The 18,020-nt window shown below is 36.4% G+C and overlaps 1 protein-coding gene across 1 annotated transcript in view; it reads right to left on the reverse strand.

Annotated features, from left to right (window-relative positions):
* The window catches only part of DNAI3 (dynein axonemal intermediate chain 3), a 120,115-nt gene that overhangs the window by 77,861 nt on the left and 24,234 nt on the right, over nucleotides 1-18,020 (reverse strand). The window contains exons 2-3 of the mRNA XM_074221776.1: nucleotides 5,192-5,272; nucleotides 4,748-4,783 (exon numbers count right to left, since the gene is read on the reverse strand). Of these exons, the coding sequence (XP_074077877.1) occupies nucleotides 4,748-4,783; nucleotides 5,192-5,258 (103 nt within the window). The 5' untranslated portion in view covers nucleotides 5,259-5,272. The remainder of the gene's footprint in view (nucleotides 1-4,747; nucleotides 4,784-5,191; nucleotides 5,273-18,020) is intronic.

The raw sequence follows: 18,020 nt of genomic DNA on the forward strand, positions 1-18,020 counted from the left end.
ATGATATCTATTATTATTAAAAACATTGTTGAATTATGTCTAGAAAGGGCAGCAGGTGGAGTGGACAGAATCCCAGCCCTGGAGTCAGAAGGACCTGAGTTTGAATCCCATCTCAGACAATTGACACTCACTAGCTGTGTGACCCTGGACGAGTCACTTAGCCCTGACTGCCTCCCATCCAGGGCCATCTCCAGTCATACTGATTCTTATCTGGTCCCTGAACCCAGATGGTTCTGGAGGAGAAAGTGTAGCTGGTGACTCAGCACAGCCCCCCTCAGTCAAATCCAGTTCACTTTCATGTCATGGCATTACCTTCCTGAGTCAACCAATTGACTCCAGAGTTAGCTAGTGCTTTTTAAAGGACAAGAGTAGGGTTGGTTCTTATTTACTCCTGTGTCCAAGGCATTGTAATTCCATTAGGAAATTTATAAAACCATTCTTTTATTCTCCTTTACCCTAAGTAATTTGGAGGGAGAGAAATCCTATCTTCTGGGGGTAAAAAAGGCAAGCACTAGTATATTAAGAGATCTCCTCAATGAAATCCCCCATTACTCAAAAGATCAGCTTAACTGTCCCTGCAGGAAAAATGGGGAAGATGAAAAATGCCTATTGACCAGACTAGGACATGGTCATATGAATGAGTTAGTTCATCAGTTCCTGTATCTGAGCCAGGACCTGATAGACAATGAATTGGACACAGAATTGGACAGCCCTGACTTTGGATAATGGCATAATGCTTTCAATGATCTCAAGATCTTCCTGAACATAAAGACTTATTTTCATTTACACCATGTTTCTTTTAACTCTGAATTGATTCATATGGATTATGGGTTCAGTGTTGAATATTTAGATAAGTGTATCTTGATTGGCTTGAATCCTAAACTGTTTGTACCAGTCTGGCAGACCAGATGAAGAATATGCATTTTCTCTTATATTTTATTTTGTTAAATAAAATATTAAAGCCAAAAATCCTTCATCTTGCTCCCCCAACTCACCCACTCTAATGAAAACAAAAGAAAAACAAAACCCATTAGAAAAGATTTACAAAACTTTTTGAGGTGACAAAGAATTAGAATCTGAGGGCATGTAAATTGGAAAATGAATGAACCAATTATGTTATAGAAATATGATGAAATATGGTATTGAACTCTTATCAGTGTAATGACCACCCAGGATTCCAGAAGACTAATGTTGAAACAGGCTATCCAGCTCCTGATAGAGGTTTATTCTTAAAGACTAAGAATATAGAGTGAGAAAAATAGGTTCTTTTTGAAAAATAGAAAATCTGCTTTAACTATATATGTTTGTAATGAGTTTGGCAAATATTCTTTCCATTTTCACTTCATCAAAAAAAGGACAAAAGAGAATCCTTGCCTTCAAGGAGTTTAAAATTGAATCTAATTTTAAAAATAAAATGTTTAATTGGGACTATTGTTTGTGGTTGTTGGTCCTTTGATCTCTAAGAGGACCAATGACACCAGAAGGTTTGAATTGAATTTAAGTGAGACAGAATCATTGGAGTCCAGTGGCAAGACATAGATCAGGGACTTGGCGATGGTCCCAAATGCAATGGAAACCTTGGCCTTTTTAAGCTAGGTCTTTCCCTGGACTCAGTTGGTCTGGGACGACTTCTGTAGTTAATCAGGACTGAAACTGGTAGTAAAAGAGCAAGAAATTCTCAATATTGACCTTCTTCTCACTGGGGATTAGGGACTCCATCCTGAGCAAAAAATAAAGAAAACTATTTCCTCCAAGACTCACATTTTGATGGCAATAACCTTGTTGAAGTTACTACTACTACGATGGACCAATCAATGATTATTTATCAAAGCATCTACTATGGTCCAGGCATTATGCTAGGCTCTGGAGATAAATAGAAAGGACAATGATGACTCTTTGCAAAGGACTTATAGTTTACAAGAGGAAAACAAGTTTATAGGAATATATATTTAGAATAAACTTTAAGTCATTAAATAGAAAATATACAAAAAAGCTAAATATAAGATAGTTCGAAAGGGAATGTACTAGCTATTTGTGAGGAGAGTCAGAAAAAGTTTTATGTGGGAGATGGGGTTCAAGCTCCATCTTAATGGAGAGAAAGGGCACTCTCTGAGATGAACCTTAAGGAGGGAGTGCACTCCGAGCTTGTAGGAGAAACATTAAAAAGAAAAGAGGTAGGAGAGGCAGTATCAAATATCTGGAACACAGAACAAAACTTTAAAATTTAATCCTCATTATTAACATTGGCTCCATCACTTTCTTATGTCTAGAGACAATAAAGAAAACAATAAATTAAGCTTTGGCTGATTTTAGACATATAAATACTTACACTAAAAATTTAACAATCAGATTTTCAGATAGAGCTGGCACCAGCATGACCCTGAATGTTAGCATCTGAAGAACCAAAAGTATAGAGAGTGCAGCAGGTGCATTTGAGATGAGGTAAAGATAGGGCCATCATCCCAAGGGGGGGCTTTGGAGAAGTCCCTGGCAAGGAAGATATTTGCTTGCCTGCCTAACCTAAGATGAAATTTTTTGCCACACTGACCCTTTGACTTAGATGTGAAATCTCAGGATCCAACCTTCTAGTGAGAAATTAGAGATTTTTTGGGCAGTGCCAACCTTGAGGGTTGTCTCCCAGGTAAGCTTGGTTTTGAGAATCTGGGGACTTGGCTTTATTTTCTGAGCAGCATATATTTTGAAAGAAAAAAGGAGAAAATAGTACATTTGACTGCCTGGTGCTTGGAGAAGCAACAGAAAATGATTAAAGTAATAGTGTGGAAAATCAAGGAACTTGGACATTAAACTCCATTATTCCAATGAGCTATTTAGAAAGTCTGATGGAAAGAAGATTGCCTGCCTACCATCTGCAAGTATGTTTACTTTCCAGGTGAAGTCTCTCCAGGAGAAAGTCACTGGAATGTCAAAGTATTGCCTAGTTAGCAGTCTCAAGGGCAATTCCCTTCTGAAATAAGACCAGATTTTTCTGTCTGGTTGGGAAGTGGTTAGAAAAGATCTTATAAGAAAGAGGGACTCACCAGAATGGCAAGAGGGTTGTCTTCCACTTGTAACCCCAAGTTCAGTTCCTTTCCTAATGGACTCAGTTTATACCATAGGGATGGAACTGAACCTGAAGGATATGAGAACCTTGTAGGAAACTGGAACTGAAAAAGGGAGAAAATTTAAACCGATTGTTTATGGACTCCTGAGAGCCATTTGTGTCTTCTAGGTTGTTTATAGCCTCCTGTAAGCTTCTGGTATATTCTGTATTTTCAGCAAGCTGAAATAAAGATTATCTAGCACACGACAAATATTTGTTTCCATGAATGCTTATACTTTTCTACTTATCCACATTTATGGCAATTTATGCAATAACTCTATTCAGTGATTTTTGCAAAGCAAGATCTGAATGGGGGGTAATAAGAGCAATAAAGGTGATGATATTTTAATCAACCTTGGCTCGTGTGAATACTGGGGATGGGGGCACAGGAAAAGTTATTTTTTTAAACAAATAGAGGCATTTCACTCAGTAAACAGCATTAAATAAATAGTTCCCCATCACTGAAAGTATTCAGTCAAAGCATCAATGATCATTAGAGGTGATCAGAAAAGAAATAAACAGATACTACTTCTGAGCAATTAGAGCTATGTAGGAATGGAATGGGGCTGCTAAAGGAAGTACTTGGCTTCTCCTTAAGGGGAAACTAGATGACCACTTTTGGGGAATATTATAGATAAGATTCCTGCTAAGATATAAGTTGATTAGAGGACTTTGAGGTTCTTTTAAACTCTTGTGGGTCAGTGATCTGTCTTGGATGAAGGTCTATCTAAACTGGAAGTTACCTGACCTAAGTGAAAAAAAACCAGTCCTTTTCAATGAGTTTAACATTTGATAGCTCCGATTCTCTGGTACATTTAAAGAGTGTTGTCTTTCAAGTCAGTCACCTTGAGAGGCACTAGACGAAAATGTTACCTCAAAACTCACTTATGAGCTAGAGGTTTTATTTTTCAAATCAGTTCCATTACTCTGTAGATAATTATCATTTACCAACAACAGTTACTAGATCACCGACCCTATTTACTCAACTTGGATCCAAATGACTTCTGGATCTTTAAAAATCAAATCACCCTCACAGAATGGACAGTTGTCATCACTGAGGAAATTCATAAAGATGTGTCTTTTGAAGATAGGCCCAAAAGAGAACTGATATTTTGAGTCACAACAGCAGCCAAAGAGTCACCGTGAAAACAACTTTTGATAAAACATTTGAATGACTTGGTTCTGGCAGATTTGTTTCCCTTTGTAGCCACACCTTTGCCTAGATCAGCATCTGCCTTGAGTAACTCAATTTATCAAGATGAGGTTAAAAAAGATATGAGAATAGGAAAAGCAGATGAGGGTTGTTAGGGAATTTGATCATTTCATTCTCTACAACTGATGAGAATGAGTTGCTGGACCGTGGACCAGAGTGAGGGAACTGAGACAAACAGGAATAAATGACCTGTCCAGGGTATCACAACTAAAACACCATACTAGAACTGGTAAATTAAGTCTGTCTATTTCTGTTTTTGAAATTCACTTTTTTAGACTTTTTAAAAAAGTTCCATCCTTTCAAGTTTGACCTCATAGTTTATGTGTGATACCATTTTATCCATGAATACATTTATGAATTACTCTAATTTTCTTTCCTCTTGATTCCATGACAGAATATTGAAAATCATGAATAAAATTTAGATAGCAACTTACCTACACTTTCCATAGAAACTGGAACTGTTTCGTCATCTAAAAAACAATGAAATTATGTCAAATTTGTCTTTTTTTGCATCAAAAGTAAATCTGATATTATGAAATTTTAAGTGAAGCTTCAGGGTGAAATAAGTTGAAGCATTAAAAAAGGTCTGATAACTCCATTGGTCACACAATTTTTTAAAAAGTATTCATGAGTTAATTAATATTTTTATTAAGCAGAACTGAAACTAGAAGTTAGTTTATTTTTCCATGGAGAGAGTTCCTAATTTTGTTGTAAAACTCAAAAATGCTTCTCATAAATTTAAATATTTCACATGCTTAATATTGTGAAACAAATGTAATTCCTTTTATTGTATAGATAAGGCCACATCCATTTTAGTTTCCAATACATGCATAAGAAATTGAGTCCATAAGAATGTCTTAATGAAGGTGCTTACTTACAAGATATCCTCTGTTTTGGCGACTTGGTTTTGCCAGCTGTCTTTTCTTTCTTACGTTTTGGAGCCATTGTTCAGATTTAGCCTAGAAAGAGAATGGTTGTCATTCATAAGTTTTCATCTAAAATCTTTAATATTGCAGATAATAATTTAGTAAATATGGGTGGATGGTATCTCTGGTGCAACATAACTTATTATGTCTTACTGACTACAGCCCAAACAAAAGCAAACAACTGAATGTTTCCATGGATCTACTTATCAGCAACAAATGAAGTTAGATATTAAAGTGACAGGTATTAATGCTTTGAGGTTCCTGCATGTACTTGACCATCACAGTTTCATTCCAACAAATATGTCAGTCTGGTTCTGCCATGATGCATTTCCATTTCCCCCTGTAAGGTCAAAAATGACTAATGTGCTTCTAAATAAGTCTGTTTCCAGGTGTGACTGAGTGTTGAGTCACATAATGAAATAAGAGTCACTTAAATTCAAGAAGACGTTGCATTATAGAAATATCCTCAAATTCATTGTTTCTTTCTCAGATTGGTTTGCTGCTCTCCTGAGTGATCTTGGCCAGACTGTCATTTCAGGAAGTTACAGTTATCTCTCTGCCACCTTCCACAGCCTCCCCAAAGGATTTCCTTTCCAACTGCCCTTTCCAACTCCCAAGTTCTCTCCAGTTCTGAAACCATGATCCAATCATCTGAGCCACCCCATTCTTTCCAATCCTCTGGGGCTACCACTTCTCTTAAATGGATTGTGGTCTTCTTCAAAAATGAAGGACAACCATTTATTAAAGTGGATTGTTTCTCCAATTAGGATATAAGCTCCCTGTGGGTAGAGACTGACTGTGTTATTGTATGGGGGAGAGGAGCTTACTTAGCACAGATTTTTGACAAGTAATAAATGCATTCTCATTTAGTCATTTAATAACTTTAAAATTCCAGCCTCCAAAAGGACTGCTGAGCATATTGTTGCCATTGTTGTTGCTGCTGTGCCAGTCTGTGACCCCATCTTGTAATTTCCTTCTCTGGTTCATTTTACAGGTGAGGAAATTGAGAAAAACAGGAATAAGTGACCTGTCCAGGGTATCACAACTAACAATGTTTGAGGCCATATTTGAACTCATGAAGACGAGTCTTTCAGACTCCAGGCTTGGCACTCTGTCCACTGTGCCACCTAGCTGCCCACCATTAATCACAGACACAAATAATTCTATTAAATAATTCAGATCTATAAGGATTTATTAAAAGTTAATATAAGCAAGAACTATATGAAAGACTGAGCATAAAAATATGCTGAAAAACACAATCCTTGCCCTCAGAATTCTTACAGTTATAAGGTTGGAGGAGTAAAATGGGCACGCAGAAGGAGCAAGGAATGACAAGTACAGAGAAGAGCAAACAAAAAAGAGTGATGGGAAATTTGAGAAAAGGGAATCAAAGTAAAGCTTCATGGATATGAGGTGACATGACTGACCATAGAAGGTCCTCTATAAATGCTTATTCCTCTTCTTATCTCCCTATTGAGCTAAAATATTGAGAATCTGAATGAGATTGTGCAAGTCAATTGGGAAGGAACCATCAAAAGTTTTTCGACCTGGGTTTGAAGACTTCCTCTCACACATACTAGCTGTGAAGTCACAGGCAAACCATTATCATGGTGGATCCTCATTTTCCTCACCCTGATCATTCTTGTATCTATCCCCCATGACTTTTTTTGTCAAGAACAAACTTTGCATACTTTAAAGTGATAATAAGTGTGAGTTAGGACTTATGGTGAGAACAATGCCCTCCAAAGTTGTCATTCTCTTTTGTCAGAACTCCAATGATGACAATGTTTTTGATTTTTTTTTCTCTTAGATCAAGCCAAAATTTGCCTCTCTGCAACACCCCGATCCCATGGGATCAAGAAAATGCAAGTAAATCCAACTTCTACAAAGCAAACCTTCATGTGTTTTAAGGTAACTATCATGTCTCTCCTCTCCAAGCTAAATAACCATTTTTATTTGAAATAGTGCCTGCTCTCTCTCACCGTCCTGGTCAACTTTTTTTTTTAGACAAATTCTATAGAATGCTGACCTAGAGTCAGGAGATCTGAGTTCAAATCCATCCTCAGTTATTGACTAGCTATGTGATCAGGGACAAGTCTCATCCTTGAGCCTTTGTAGATAAATGAACTTCCAGCTGCCTCTGGTCAGGAGCCAGTCCAGTACTGAAAGAATTTGTCTCTTTTTAATTTTTTTTAAAGATTTTATTTATTTTGAGTTTTACAATTTTCCCCCCTGATCTTACTTCCCTTCCCCCACCCCCCACAGAAGGCAATTTGTCAGTCTTTCCATTGTTTCCATGGTATACATTGATCCAAATTGAGTGTGATGGGAGAGAAATCATATCCTTAAGGAAGAAACAAATATAACAGATAGCAAGATCAGACAATAAGATAGCAGGTTTTTCCCTAAATTAAAGGAAATAGTCCTTGGTCTTTGTTTAAACTCCACAGTTCTTCTCTGGATACAGATGATATTCTCCATTGCAGACAGCCCCAAATTGTCCCTGATTGTTGCACTGGTGGAATGAGCAAGTCCATCAAAGATTGATCATCGCCCCCATATTGCTGTTGGGGTGTACAGTGTTTTCCTGGTTCTGCTCATCTCACTCAGCATCAGTTCATGCAAATCCCTCTGGGCTTCCCCGAATTCCCGTCCCTCCTGGTTTCTAACAGAACAATAGTGTTCCACGACATACTTATACCACAATTTGCTAAGCCATTCCCCAATTGAAGGACATTTACTTGATTTCCAATTCTTTGCTACCACAAACAGGGCAAGAATTTGTCCCTTTTAGGATGATGCAGAAAACCCTGGTCATCCAATTAACCTGTCATAAGAGCAGCAGGATGGAATGCTGTGTCAGTAAAAAGGAGAAAGGAGAAATGACTTCCAGTCTTTCTCTATTTGTGCAGCCTTCCAGGTGGCATCATTCAACTCTGAGACTTCCAGGGAGATCCTTCCAACAGATCCTTCACATGGGATTTCATATAGCACATGTGCCTAGACCCTTGATTTCCTTTTTTCATTTTGTGTTTCTTTTCCTGAGTAGGTGCCGGGGCATCAGCCTCAAGGTGGATGTGCCCAGGATAGCAAAAGGAGGGACTGGAGAATTAGAAAGATATAGAACTCTTGCACCCTGGGTGGTGTCATGGAGTGAGAAAGCTTTGGACAAATGGACATCCAAAGCTCCAATCGGGTGTGCAGGAAGAGAGGGTTTTGAGGGAGACAGTGCAGAGCCCAGGTGAAATGTGAAAGGTGTTCTTACCACTGCTTTATACTATGTTAAGATTTAAGTATCTGCCCCCAGACAGATTGTAACAGCAATCGTGTGCTAAGTTACAAAATCCTTCCTAAAGTCATTCTTTCAATAGGCAATGTGAGTTGGACGCATTTATCATTCCTTTTGTTTGTAGTTCCTTTCACTGGAAGTGAAATAATCTAAAATCATTACCTCCTTCAACACATGTGATTCAGTGAATTAATCATAATATTCTCCATTTAATTAAGAATGGAAAATTCCACATAGAGATGCTTTGATCATATTTGATCATATTTTCATTTGACAGGTAGCCTCCACTCACATTCCCAAAGTCTGTTCCACCATACTTTCCATCATTTGAACCTGGACATCTTTTTAAAAAACATTTTAAATAATATTTTATTTTCTCCCAATTAGAAAAGCAATTTTAACATAAATTTTAAGTTCCCAATTCTATCCCTCCCTCTTTCCTCTTCTCCTCTTTGAGACAGTAAGCAAACTGATACAGGTTATCTTTATGTTATCATTAAAACATTTCCATCATTTTGTAATCATTTTGTTTAAGAAAATAAGGAAGAAAGAAAAATGGAAGGAAGGAAGGAAGGTAGGTTGGTTTCAGTCTTTATTCAGACCATCAGTTCTTTTTCTGGAGATGGATAGCAGTTTTCAACCTGAGTCCTTTGGGATTGTCTTGTATCATTGTATTACTGAGAATAGCCAAATCATTCACAGTATTTCATGATACAATATTGCTATCATGGTATACAATATTCTCCTGCTTCTGCTCACTTCACTCTGCATCAGTTCATTTAAATCTTTCCAGGTTTTTCTGAAATTGTCCTCTTGCTAGCTTTTAAAAAATAAGTCCTTTCCAATATAGAAATTTCCATTCTCACTTGGGGGCAAGGGTTGACTTAATTTTGTATTTGTATTCTATACCATATAATGGGCACTTGATAAATGCTTTGACTAGAATGTGAGCTCTTTTAGGGCAGAGATGGTTTCATTTTTGTCTTTGTAACCCAGCACTTAGCACATAGGCTGGTAGAAAGCAGGTAAAATGTTTGTTTCTATGATTATCTCATTATCAACCTCATTGATCAAAATTTGGACTCCCTGATGCCTTATCCTTCCTCCAATCATGCCTGGGTCACCCAACCCATTTTGTCTGGTGACTTATAGAATAACACATACATTTTACCTTTCTGAAGAGTAGTATGTGGTCTCTTACAAAAAAAAAAGAGATGGGTAGATGCTTTATTTATTATAGACACACTTGCTGGTAGACATAATGAGTGGAACTCTTAGTAATCCGCTGCAGGACTGTTCCCCTCCCAAGTTTTTGCAAAAGAAAATTATTTTAGGACACAGCAATAGTTAATATGTGCATAGTATTTTTATTTAGTGCTTTACAAAATGCTTTACGTACATCATCGCATTTGGTCCTCAACCTACAGGCATGATGATCCCCCTTTTTAATAGTTAGGGAGCCTAAGATTCAGGGAGGTCCATACTACACATCCAATAAGTGGAGAAGCAGAATTTTGACCCTAGCCTTTTAGACTGACTATATATTCAGAGCTTTCTTTCATGCCACTACTAAACAATGCTAACTTGATCTATCAAAAATTTGCACCTTCAAGCAACTCTGGTCTAACTCTGCAAAAGAATGTAATCTTTGAAGCACCCTGTAAACAAATAATATCCTCCTATCTATGAGAGAAGAGAGTAAAAAGATTTGCCCTGCAATTATTTTCCAGAAGCTTCCATATTAAGACAGAATTCTTTGGTCTTCTCTGAGAATATTACTTGTTCAGGAAAGTTTAAAAAACTATATTGAAGTAGGCAGTTGTTTTTTGGATGGCAAACCATTCCATACTGGAATAATGATAAGCATATAAATTTTTAAGTCTTCAAAATATATACCATTTTCAAAAGTCTTTAAACTGTATTTTCCATTAACTGAAGGTCTCCTTTAAATACTGAACGTTTATTTGGTGGGGACTACAATATTTGGCAGTCAGCTTGGATTTGAGTCTCATAGCTCTTGTCCCAATAGGCTTGGTCTGATGCTTCTGTTCCCTATGGCAATTTATTCAAATAGTATTCACTAAGCAGCTTAGAATCCAAGTGTTCTTTCTCACAGTGCAGAGCAAAGTATATGAGATTGAAATTTAGAACTAGTATGGTCGAGTTATATAATTCAATAATAAAGAAAATACAGTAAAACCTCCTTTGAGAGTTATTTGAAATAATGATGCCTCATTTTAACCACAGGAGAACTAATAAACCTACTTTTTTAGTCAAGCAATCTGGTAAAAAAAAAGTTCTCATCAATTTGCCAGTGGGGTCAGGGAGATGAAATAGGGAATATAAAACTAACTTTGTAAGTTTGTTTTGTGAATTCTTTTCTCTATCCGAAATGTTGTTCCCTCACCTCTACCTACCACCATCTTTCCATTTCTATTCACTCAAATCCCACCCATCTTTCAAGGCCTAGCTCAAATTTTACATCTTTCATGAAACCCTCCTTGTTCTCTCTCTTCCATGCTGAATGTAATCACTCCATTTTTTTACCTCTCTTGAGTACCCATTCTACACATTCTTATGTTGCTTTTTCATGTATCCTCTAGAATTGACAGGATTTGTTTATATAATCTCATAGTACAAAGAGATGGTTTATAGAATCTTGTAGTTCATTTATCTCATATGTGAATAAGAAATACCCTTTAAACATGGCGGACCGTTGCAGTCATTCTCTTGAAAACCTTCCCATAGCAACCCATTCAACTTTGGAATAGCTCATTGTTGGAAAATTTCTCCTTTAGTTCCTTTTGCTGTTTTTGCCAATTAATCCTTATTTTGACCCCTGGTACCAAGAAGAAGTTTCCTTTGCTTTTCACATGATAGCCCTTCAAATACTTAAGAAAAGTATCATATACATTTTCAGTTTTCTTTGACTAAATAACTCCAGGCCCTTCAACCACTATGAATATAACATGATCTAAGAAGGTCTTCTAGCAAACTGGTTTCTCCCTAGTTTATCGCTATTCTTCCTATAATGTGGTGCTCAGAATGAAACACAATGCTCTCTAACTGGAACAAAGACTTCACATTTATCCCTATTCAGTTTCATCTTATTAGTTATATGGTGCACTCCAGTAGATGTTGTGATACCAAGAAATTTATGTGGATGGAGGGAGGAAGAAAGGAAGAAAGAGAAGAGAGGAAGGAAGAAAAGAGGGAAGAATGGAAAAAAGGAAGGAAAGAAGAAAGGAAAAAGGAAAATAGGGAAGGAAGAAAGGAGAAAGGAAGGAAGGTAAGAAGGGAGTGAGGGAAGGAGGAAGGAAGGAAGGAAGAGAAGGAAGGGAGGGAAAGAAAAAAGATGGAAAGAAGATAGGAAGGAAACAACAAGGGCTATTTGATGTGCCTATGATGTGCCAGATCCCATGAGTTAAGTCCTTTACAATTATCTTGCTTAATACTTACAACCCCTGTGGGAAATCAATGCTGTTATGCCTATCTTATAGTTGAGGACTGAGATAGAGATAGAGATAGAGAGAGAGAGAAAGAGAGAGAGAGAGAGAGAGAGAGAGAGAGAGAGAGAGAGATAGTAAATGATCTCCCAAGGATCACCTGGCTCATGTTTGAGACCAAAGTTGAACTTGGGTCTTCCTGACTCCCATTCTCTTTCCTCAGGGATGCTGAGCTATCCTGAAATAGTGGGCTCTAAAATGTCCACCTCTACTCAAGAGTTGCACAGAACTATAGGTTTGGATTGAGAAGGCCAATGAATTCCATATTGTCATTTGAGACATTTTCCCTGTAGATTTCCAATTGGCATTCTTCCTCTTCTCAGTTTCAGATGTTCAGGAGTTCCCTCATCCCTTGAACCTCACTGTCACTACCACCACCATCTAATTTTTACTTAAGTTTTCAAAATACTCATTATGCATAAAGTATAAGGATAAGTTTAATGGATAAGCTAGGGAATTGCATTCTCAATCTGATTATATTGTATAGGGATTTAAGGTTCACAAAGTGCTTTCTTCAAAACAACTTTAAAGGCAGGAGTTTAAAAAGTATTATTATTTCTATTTTTCCAGAAAAAAAACTGAGTCTTGGACTGGTTAGAAAAATTTCCCAAGAGTCCCAAAGCTCATTAGGGGTGCACTCTGAAACTGGATCTCCCAACTCGAAGTTCTATGCTTTATACACAAGGTAACCATTGACACTGTGAATTAACCAATATTGAAATAATAAGGGATTGCTCTATTTTAGTCTTAGGACAAAAGAATAATAACAGGGCTTTCGAAGAGATTGTTTTTAAGAACATTCCCTCAAGGATAGCTCATCACCTTTATTCAGACTATATGTGCCACTGTTCTCTTTAATTTCTTAAATTACGAGTGTCTTCCTTTATTACCTCATTTCTAATTTTAGGGTAGCCAAATTAGATTATTTCCAACATTTACAGACAGAGTCAGCATTGTTAGAATGGCAAGGAGTCTTGCACAGGATAAGAAACTGTTTGAAATCATGCCCCTGAAATTTCAACTAGTAAAATTATCAGGTAAATAGCTGGAAATTATATTCCATGATTGCATCTATATAGATTTAGAAACCTAAGGGAGAATTACTATTTCTATATATTCTCCCTCATTTAATTACTGGAAATTCAATTCAATGAGCATTTATTGTATACCTGCTGTGTTGTTACAAAGACAAAAAATGAAATAGCTCCTGCCTTCAAAGAATTTACATTCTACTGGGGGGGGAGTGTACACAGACAGGGCTGCATACACACATTTACACACACACACACATACACATGCACATATGTGTGTGTTTGCAAGAATATATATCCTTCCATATATACATATATATACACATAACTTGCTTACATATGCATATATATTGAATGAAAAGTAATGATAAAGGGAAGCTAAGTGGTACAGTGGATAGCGCATCGGCCCTGGAGTCAAGAGTACCTGAGTTCAAATCTGTCCTCAGACACTTAATAATTACCTAGCTATGTGGCCTTGGGCAAGCCACTTAACCCCATTGCTTTGCAAAAACCTAAAAAAAAGGTAATGAGGGCAGAGATGGAAAGAAAGGGGAAAGCAATTAAAATTGGAGGAATCCAGGAAGTTTCTTTTAACAACTTAATACCTGAACTGATTCTAGAAGGAGCTAGGGGATACAAGAGACAGGTGAATTCCAAATTTAGTCCAAGAACTGAGTTCATATCCTGACTGCCACTTACTACTTGAGTCACTACCTTGGACCTCAGTTTTGTTGTATGAAAAATATAGAATTAGACTGGATGATATCTAAGGCTCCATTTATCTCTAGAGCAGGTTCTTTTTAATAACTGATATTTATGACTTTAATTACCTGTAGCTAAACATCAAATGAAAGTTCTAAATCTCAAAACCATTCTTGTTGCATCTGTCTTGGATTATTTTGATGCATTTTTGGCTTAATTTCTAGAATGTGTAGAGGGCACCATGGAGTCACTATTATGTAAGCTTAGTAGGTCATATAGCCCTTCAGTCTTGATCTCATCTGTAAAATGAGGAATTTGGACTAGAGTCCTCTTTCCCAGCTTTCCATTCTCATCTTCTAGGCTTCTAGAATGAAACTCATTGAATTTGTATTAGAAATATACATACATTTGCTAAGAATATGATACTTATTTCATACTTTTTAAAGATCATTGATATCATAGAGAATGTGAAGATGATACTGGAAATAGTTCTTTATATCTTCACTAAATCCACTAGGTTTGATTCCTTTGTCTAATCATCCGCTAACATGTATATAGTGGGCAGCTAGGTGGTACAGTGGATAAGAATGCTTGACTTGTGTTTAAATCTGGCCCCAAATATTAGTTCTTTGACCCTGGGCAAGTCACTTCATGGTTTTTGCCTCAGTTTCTTCATTTGTCAAATGAATTGGAGAAGGAAAAGACAAACCACTCCAGACTGAAATGACTGTACAACAACAAAATTTGATCTGATAAAAATTACTCACCAAGGATGTGGAAATCATAAAGGATGCCCGAATAATTATTCATTTCTTAGCAACTTTTCTGCAATTTTTTATAACCGTTGAAACAAGTGTTCCTGAAAGCACCACATTTTTTTCTTTCTTTTTGCTTTAAATGTTGAGATTGACTCCAGTCAAAGTGATTGTGAACATGATCTGAAAAGATCTACAGGTTTAGCCTTGAACACATCCTTGTACACAACCTTGTCTGTCCACCATGTCTGGAACTCTTCCTCCTCTAGCTCCACCTCTTGGCTCCCCTGGTTTTCTCCAGTTCCTCCAAATCTTAGCGCCTTCCCTCTGAGATTGCCTCTGATTTATCTTTTCTATATCTTGTTTGTATATGGTGGTTTGCATGTTGTTTCTTCCCATTAGACTGTGAGAACTCCTTGAGAATGAGGACTAGTTTTTGCTTTCTTGATATCTCCAGAGCTTAGTATTAGCACTTGCAAATAGTAGGGAATTCCTAAATATTAGTTAACTAACAGCTTGTAGTTATTTAAATAAGCAGAATAGTATAAACATGGAGGAAAGGACTCGGGCCTTAACTCTTTCAATGAATCAGGATCAAAGAGTTAAGATATGGAAGGTATGGCAGGGATCATCTCATCTCACCAACCTCTTCATTTTACAGATGAGGAAACTGAGGACCCTGGAAGTTTAAGGACTCACCTGTTGTCACATAGGTACTAGCAATCAAAGACTGATATTCTGGTCATCTTCTGCCAACTCCAAAGGCAGTGCTCTTTACAGTGTGCCTCAACATCAAATGGGGTTTGGAATCCTTAGCACAACCTGCCTTAAGGACAACTGTGAGGATGGTCAACCATAAAGTGTGACACAAGTATGAGCTATTCCCTTTGGTTGACCCTGGAATTCCAATGGTGTAGGGAGCTCTCCCCAAGAAAACTTCCTTCCACAATTAATATTAGTTAATTAATGTTAGTTCTGCAATTAATTCCACAATTAATACTAGTTAATTAATATTAATTCTTTACTCAGGATCGCACAGCTATCTAAAACTAAGTCTTCCTTATTCTAACTCTTTAATATTGATAACAGCAACCAGCATTGATATTCATGTGTTTTACAAATATTACCTTATTTAATAATAATAATAATAATTAACAATAATAACTAATGTAGATACAGCACTTACTATGGTGCTAGACGCTTTACAAATATTAATTCATTTGACCCTCATAACAGCCCTGGGAAATAGGTTCTACTATTGTCCCCATTTTTCAGATGAGGAAACAGGCATCTAAGTGACTTGTTGAAGTGATCACACAGCTAGAAAGTTGGGTTTGAACTCAGGTTTCCTGACTCCAGGCCCAGAGCTCTATCTACTGTGCCACTTAGTTAACATTATCCATTATATTATACTGACTTTGTTTTGACTTTTACCAAAGAAAAATAAAAAGTAATCTAAAATATTATATTGAATAGAAACAGAAATTCAATCTAAATATATAAAAGTGATTAAAAATCAGAACTTAACAATAAAACCTTGAATTTGTCATTTTGCTAATCAGATATTAATATTCAAAATAAATATCCAAGGCAAAATAAAGAATAAAATTATATATGGAACCATTTATATATGCATATATACACATATATCACTATATATGTAATATGTATCATATTTTAACAAACTAACTTAAAAGCAAACAAAAATGTTTGCAATGTCTGACTTTTTTAAAAATCTCTCTGAAGCTCTGCCTTTGTTTCCTTCTTAATAGTTGTAATTAATATGGTAACTCTTCTGGTTAGACTGAGCTCTCTTCTGCTGTCTCATTTGAATCTTGCCATCCTTTCCTTATATTCCTCACATGTATCCTTTGACATAGTACCGTGGAATTCCATTACATTAATCTGTCATAATTTCTTCACATTATTATCTCATCCTCTTTGCAGAATTTTTATCTTCTTCATGTTGCAACTCCTGGGTCATCTCTAAAATTTCCAGGTTCCTAAGTACAGCTTCCTTTCTTCCTAAGTCATCTTTCCAATTTCCATCTCCCAGGACTAGTTTTGATCTATTTTATATCTATTTTGCATCGATTTTTTTATATTCATGTAATTTCTCTTATTAGAATATAATCTCTTTGAGGGTGGGGGCTATTTCCCTTCTTTATCTGCATCCCTGATGCTTACATCATTGTCTTAGCACTTAATGAATTCTTGTTGACTAATTGTTGCTTGAAATTTTTTTTAAGTTTTGATGCGTTTTGTTTTTATATTCAAACTTGTACATAAAACCCTCATTCCATGAGAGTCCTATTGGAACAAAGTAAGATAATTAGACAAACCTAAGATCATACAATGATCTTAACTGTAAATTCATGCAATATTACATATCTTGTAGTACCTGAATCCAACAACTCTATTAAATAAAAGCCTTTTTTAAAGAAATAAACAGTACTGATTAAAAGAAAAAAGAAAATTTCTTAGAACATGCAAACAAGAATAACAAATGTCTTCTTTAGCTATATACAAAATACACCTGTCTCATTCTGCATCCTGAACTATCATTGCCTCTCTGTCAAGAGGTAGGTAGTATATTTCGTTGATGCTCATTGTATTGGCCAAAGCTCCCAGAACTTGTCTTTCAAAGTTCGTCTTTGTCATATGTTTATTGGATAAATTGTTCTCCTTGTTCTGCTCATTTCCTTCTTCATCAGTTTATAAAAATCGAAGAAATTGTTCATTTTTATAATAGTAGTGCTGTAATATAAATAGTCCTTCTGTTTCTGCTTATTGGCAAAGATGACAAAAAAATGGAAAATGATGAATGTTGGAAGCACTGTGGGAAAGCTAGTATATTGATGCACTTTTGGTGGATGTATGAATGGGTACAATTATTCCGGAAAGCAATCTGCAATTATATACAAAACATTACTCAACAGTGACTGCTCTTTGACCCAGCTATCCTGTTGCCAGGCTTAGACCCAAAAGAGATCAAGGAAAGAGGAAACGATCTATGTCTACAAAAATAATTACAGCAGCTTTTTTTGTGATGGGAAAGAAAATTGAAAACTAAAGTAGTATCCATGAATTGAGTAATATATAAATCAGTTGTGGTATATAAATGTGATGAAATACTATTGCACTACAGGAAATAGATATTTCTAAAGAAACACGAAAAGATGTGAAATTGATTTGATTTGATTTTTTTTTTTTTTTTTTGCTTAGCACATAGAGAATGTAAAGGGACCTCAGTGGTCATCGCCTCACCCCATACGCAAAAGGAATCCTCACTGTAATATTCCCAACAAGTTGATTGTCCAATTCTTGCTTTAAAATCTCCAAGGAAGAGGAGCCATCGTCCCTTATTCCACTTGTCAGCAACTCTCATCGTCAGAAAATTGGGTGTTTTCCTTAAAATGGCCTCTTTGCAACTTCTCCCCTCTGCCCCTGGTTCTTCTCTCTGGGGTCAAACAGACCCAGGCTAGTCCCTTTCTCAGA

The sequence above is a fragment of the Macrotis lagotis genome, chromosome 2 (genome assembly GCF_037893015.1).
Source record: "Macrotis lagotis isolate mMagLag1 chromosome 2, bilby.v1.9.chrom.fasta, whole genome shotgun sequence".
Classification (NCBI taxonomy): Eukaryota; Metazoa; Chordata; class Mammalia; order Peramelemorphia; family Peramelidae; genus Macrotis; species Macrotis lagotis.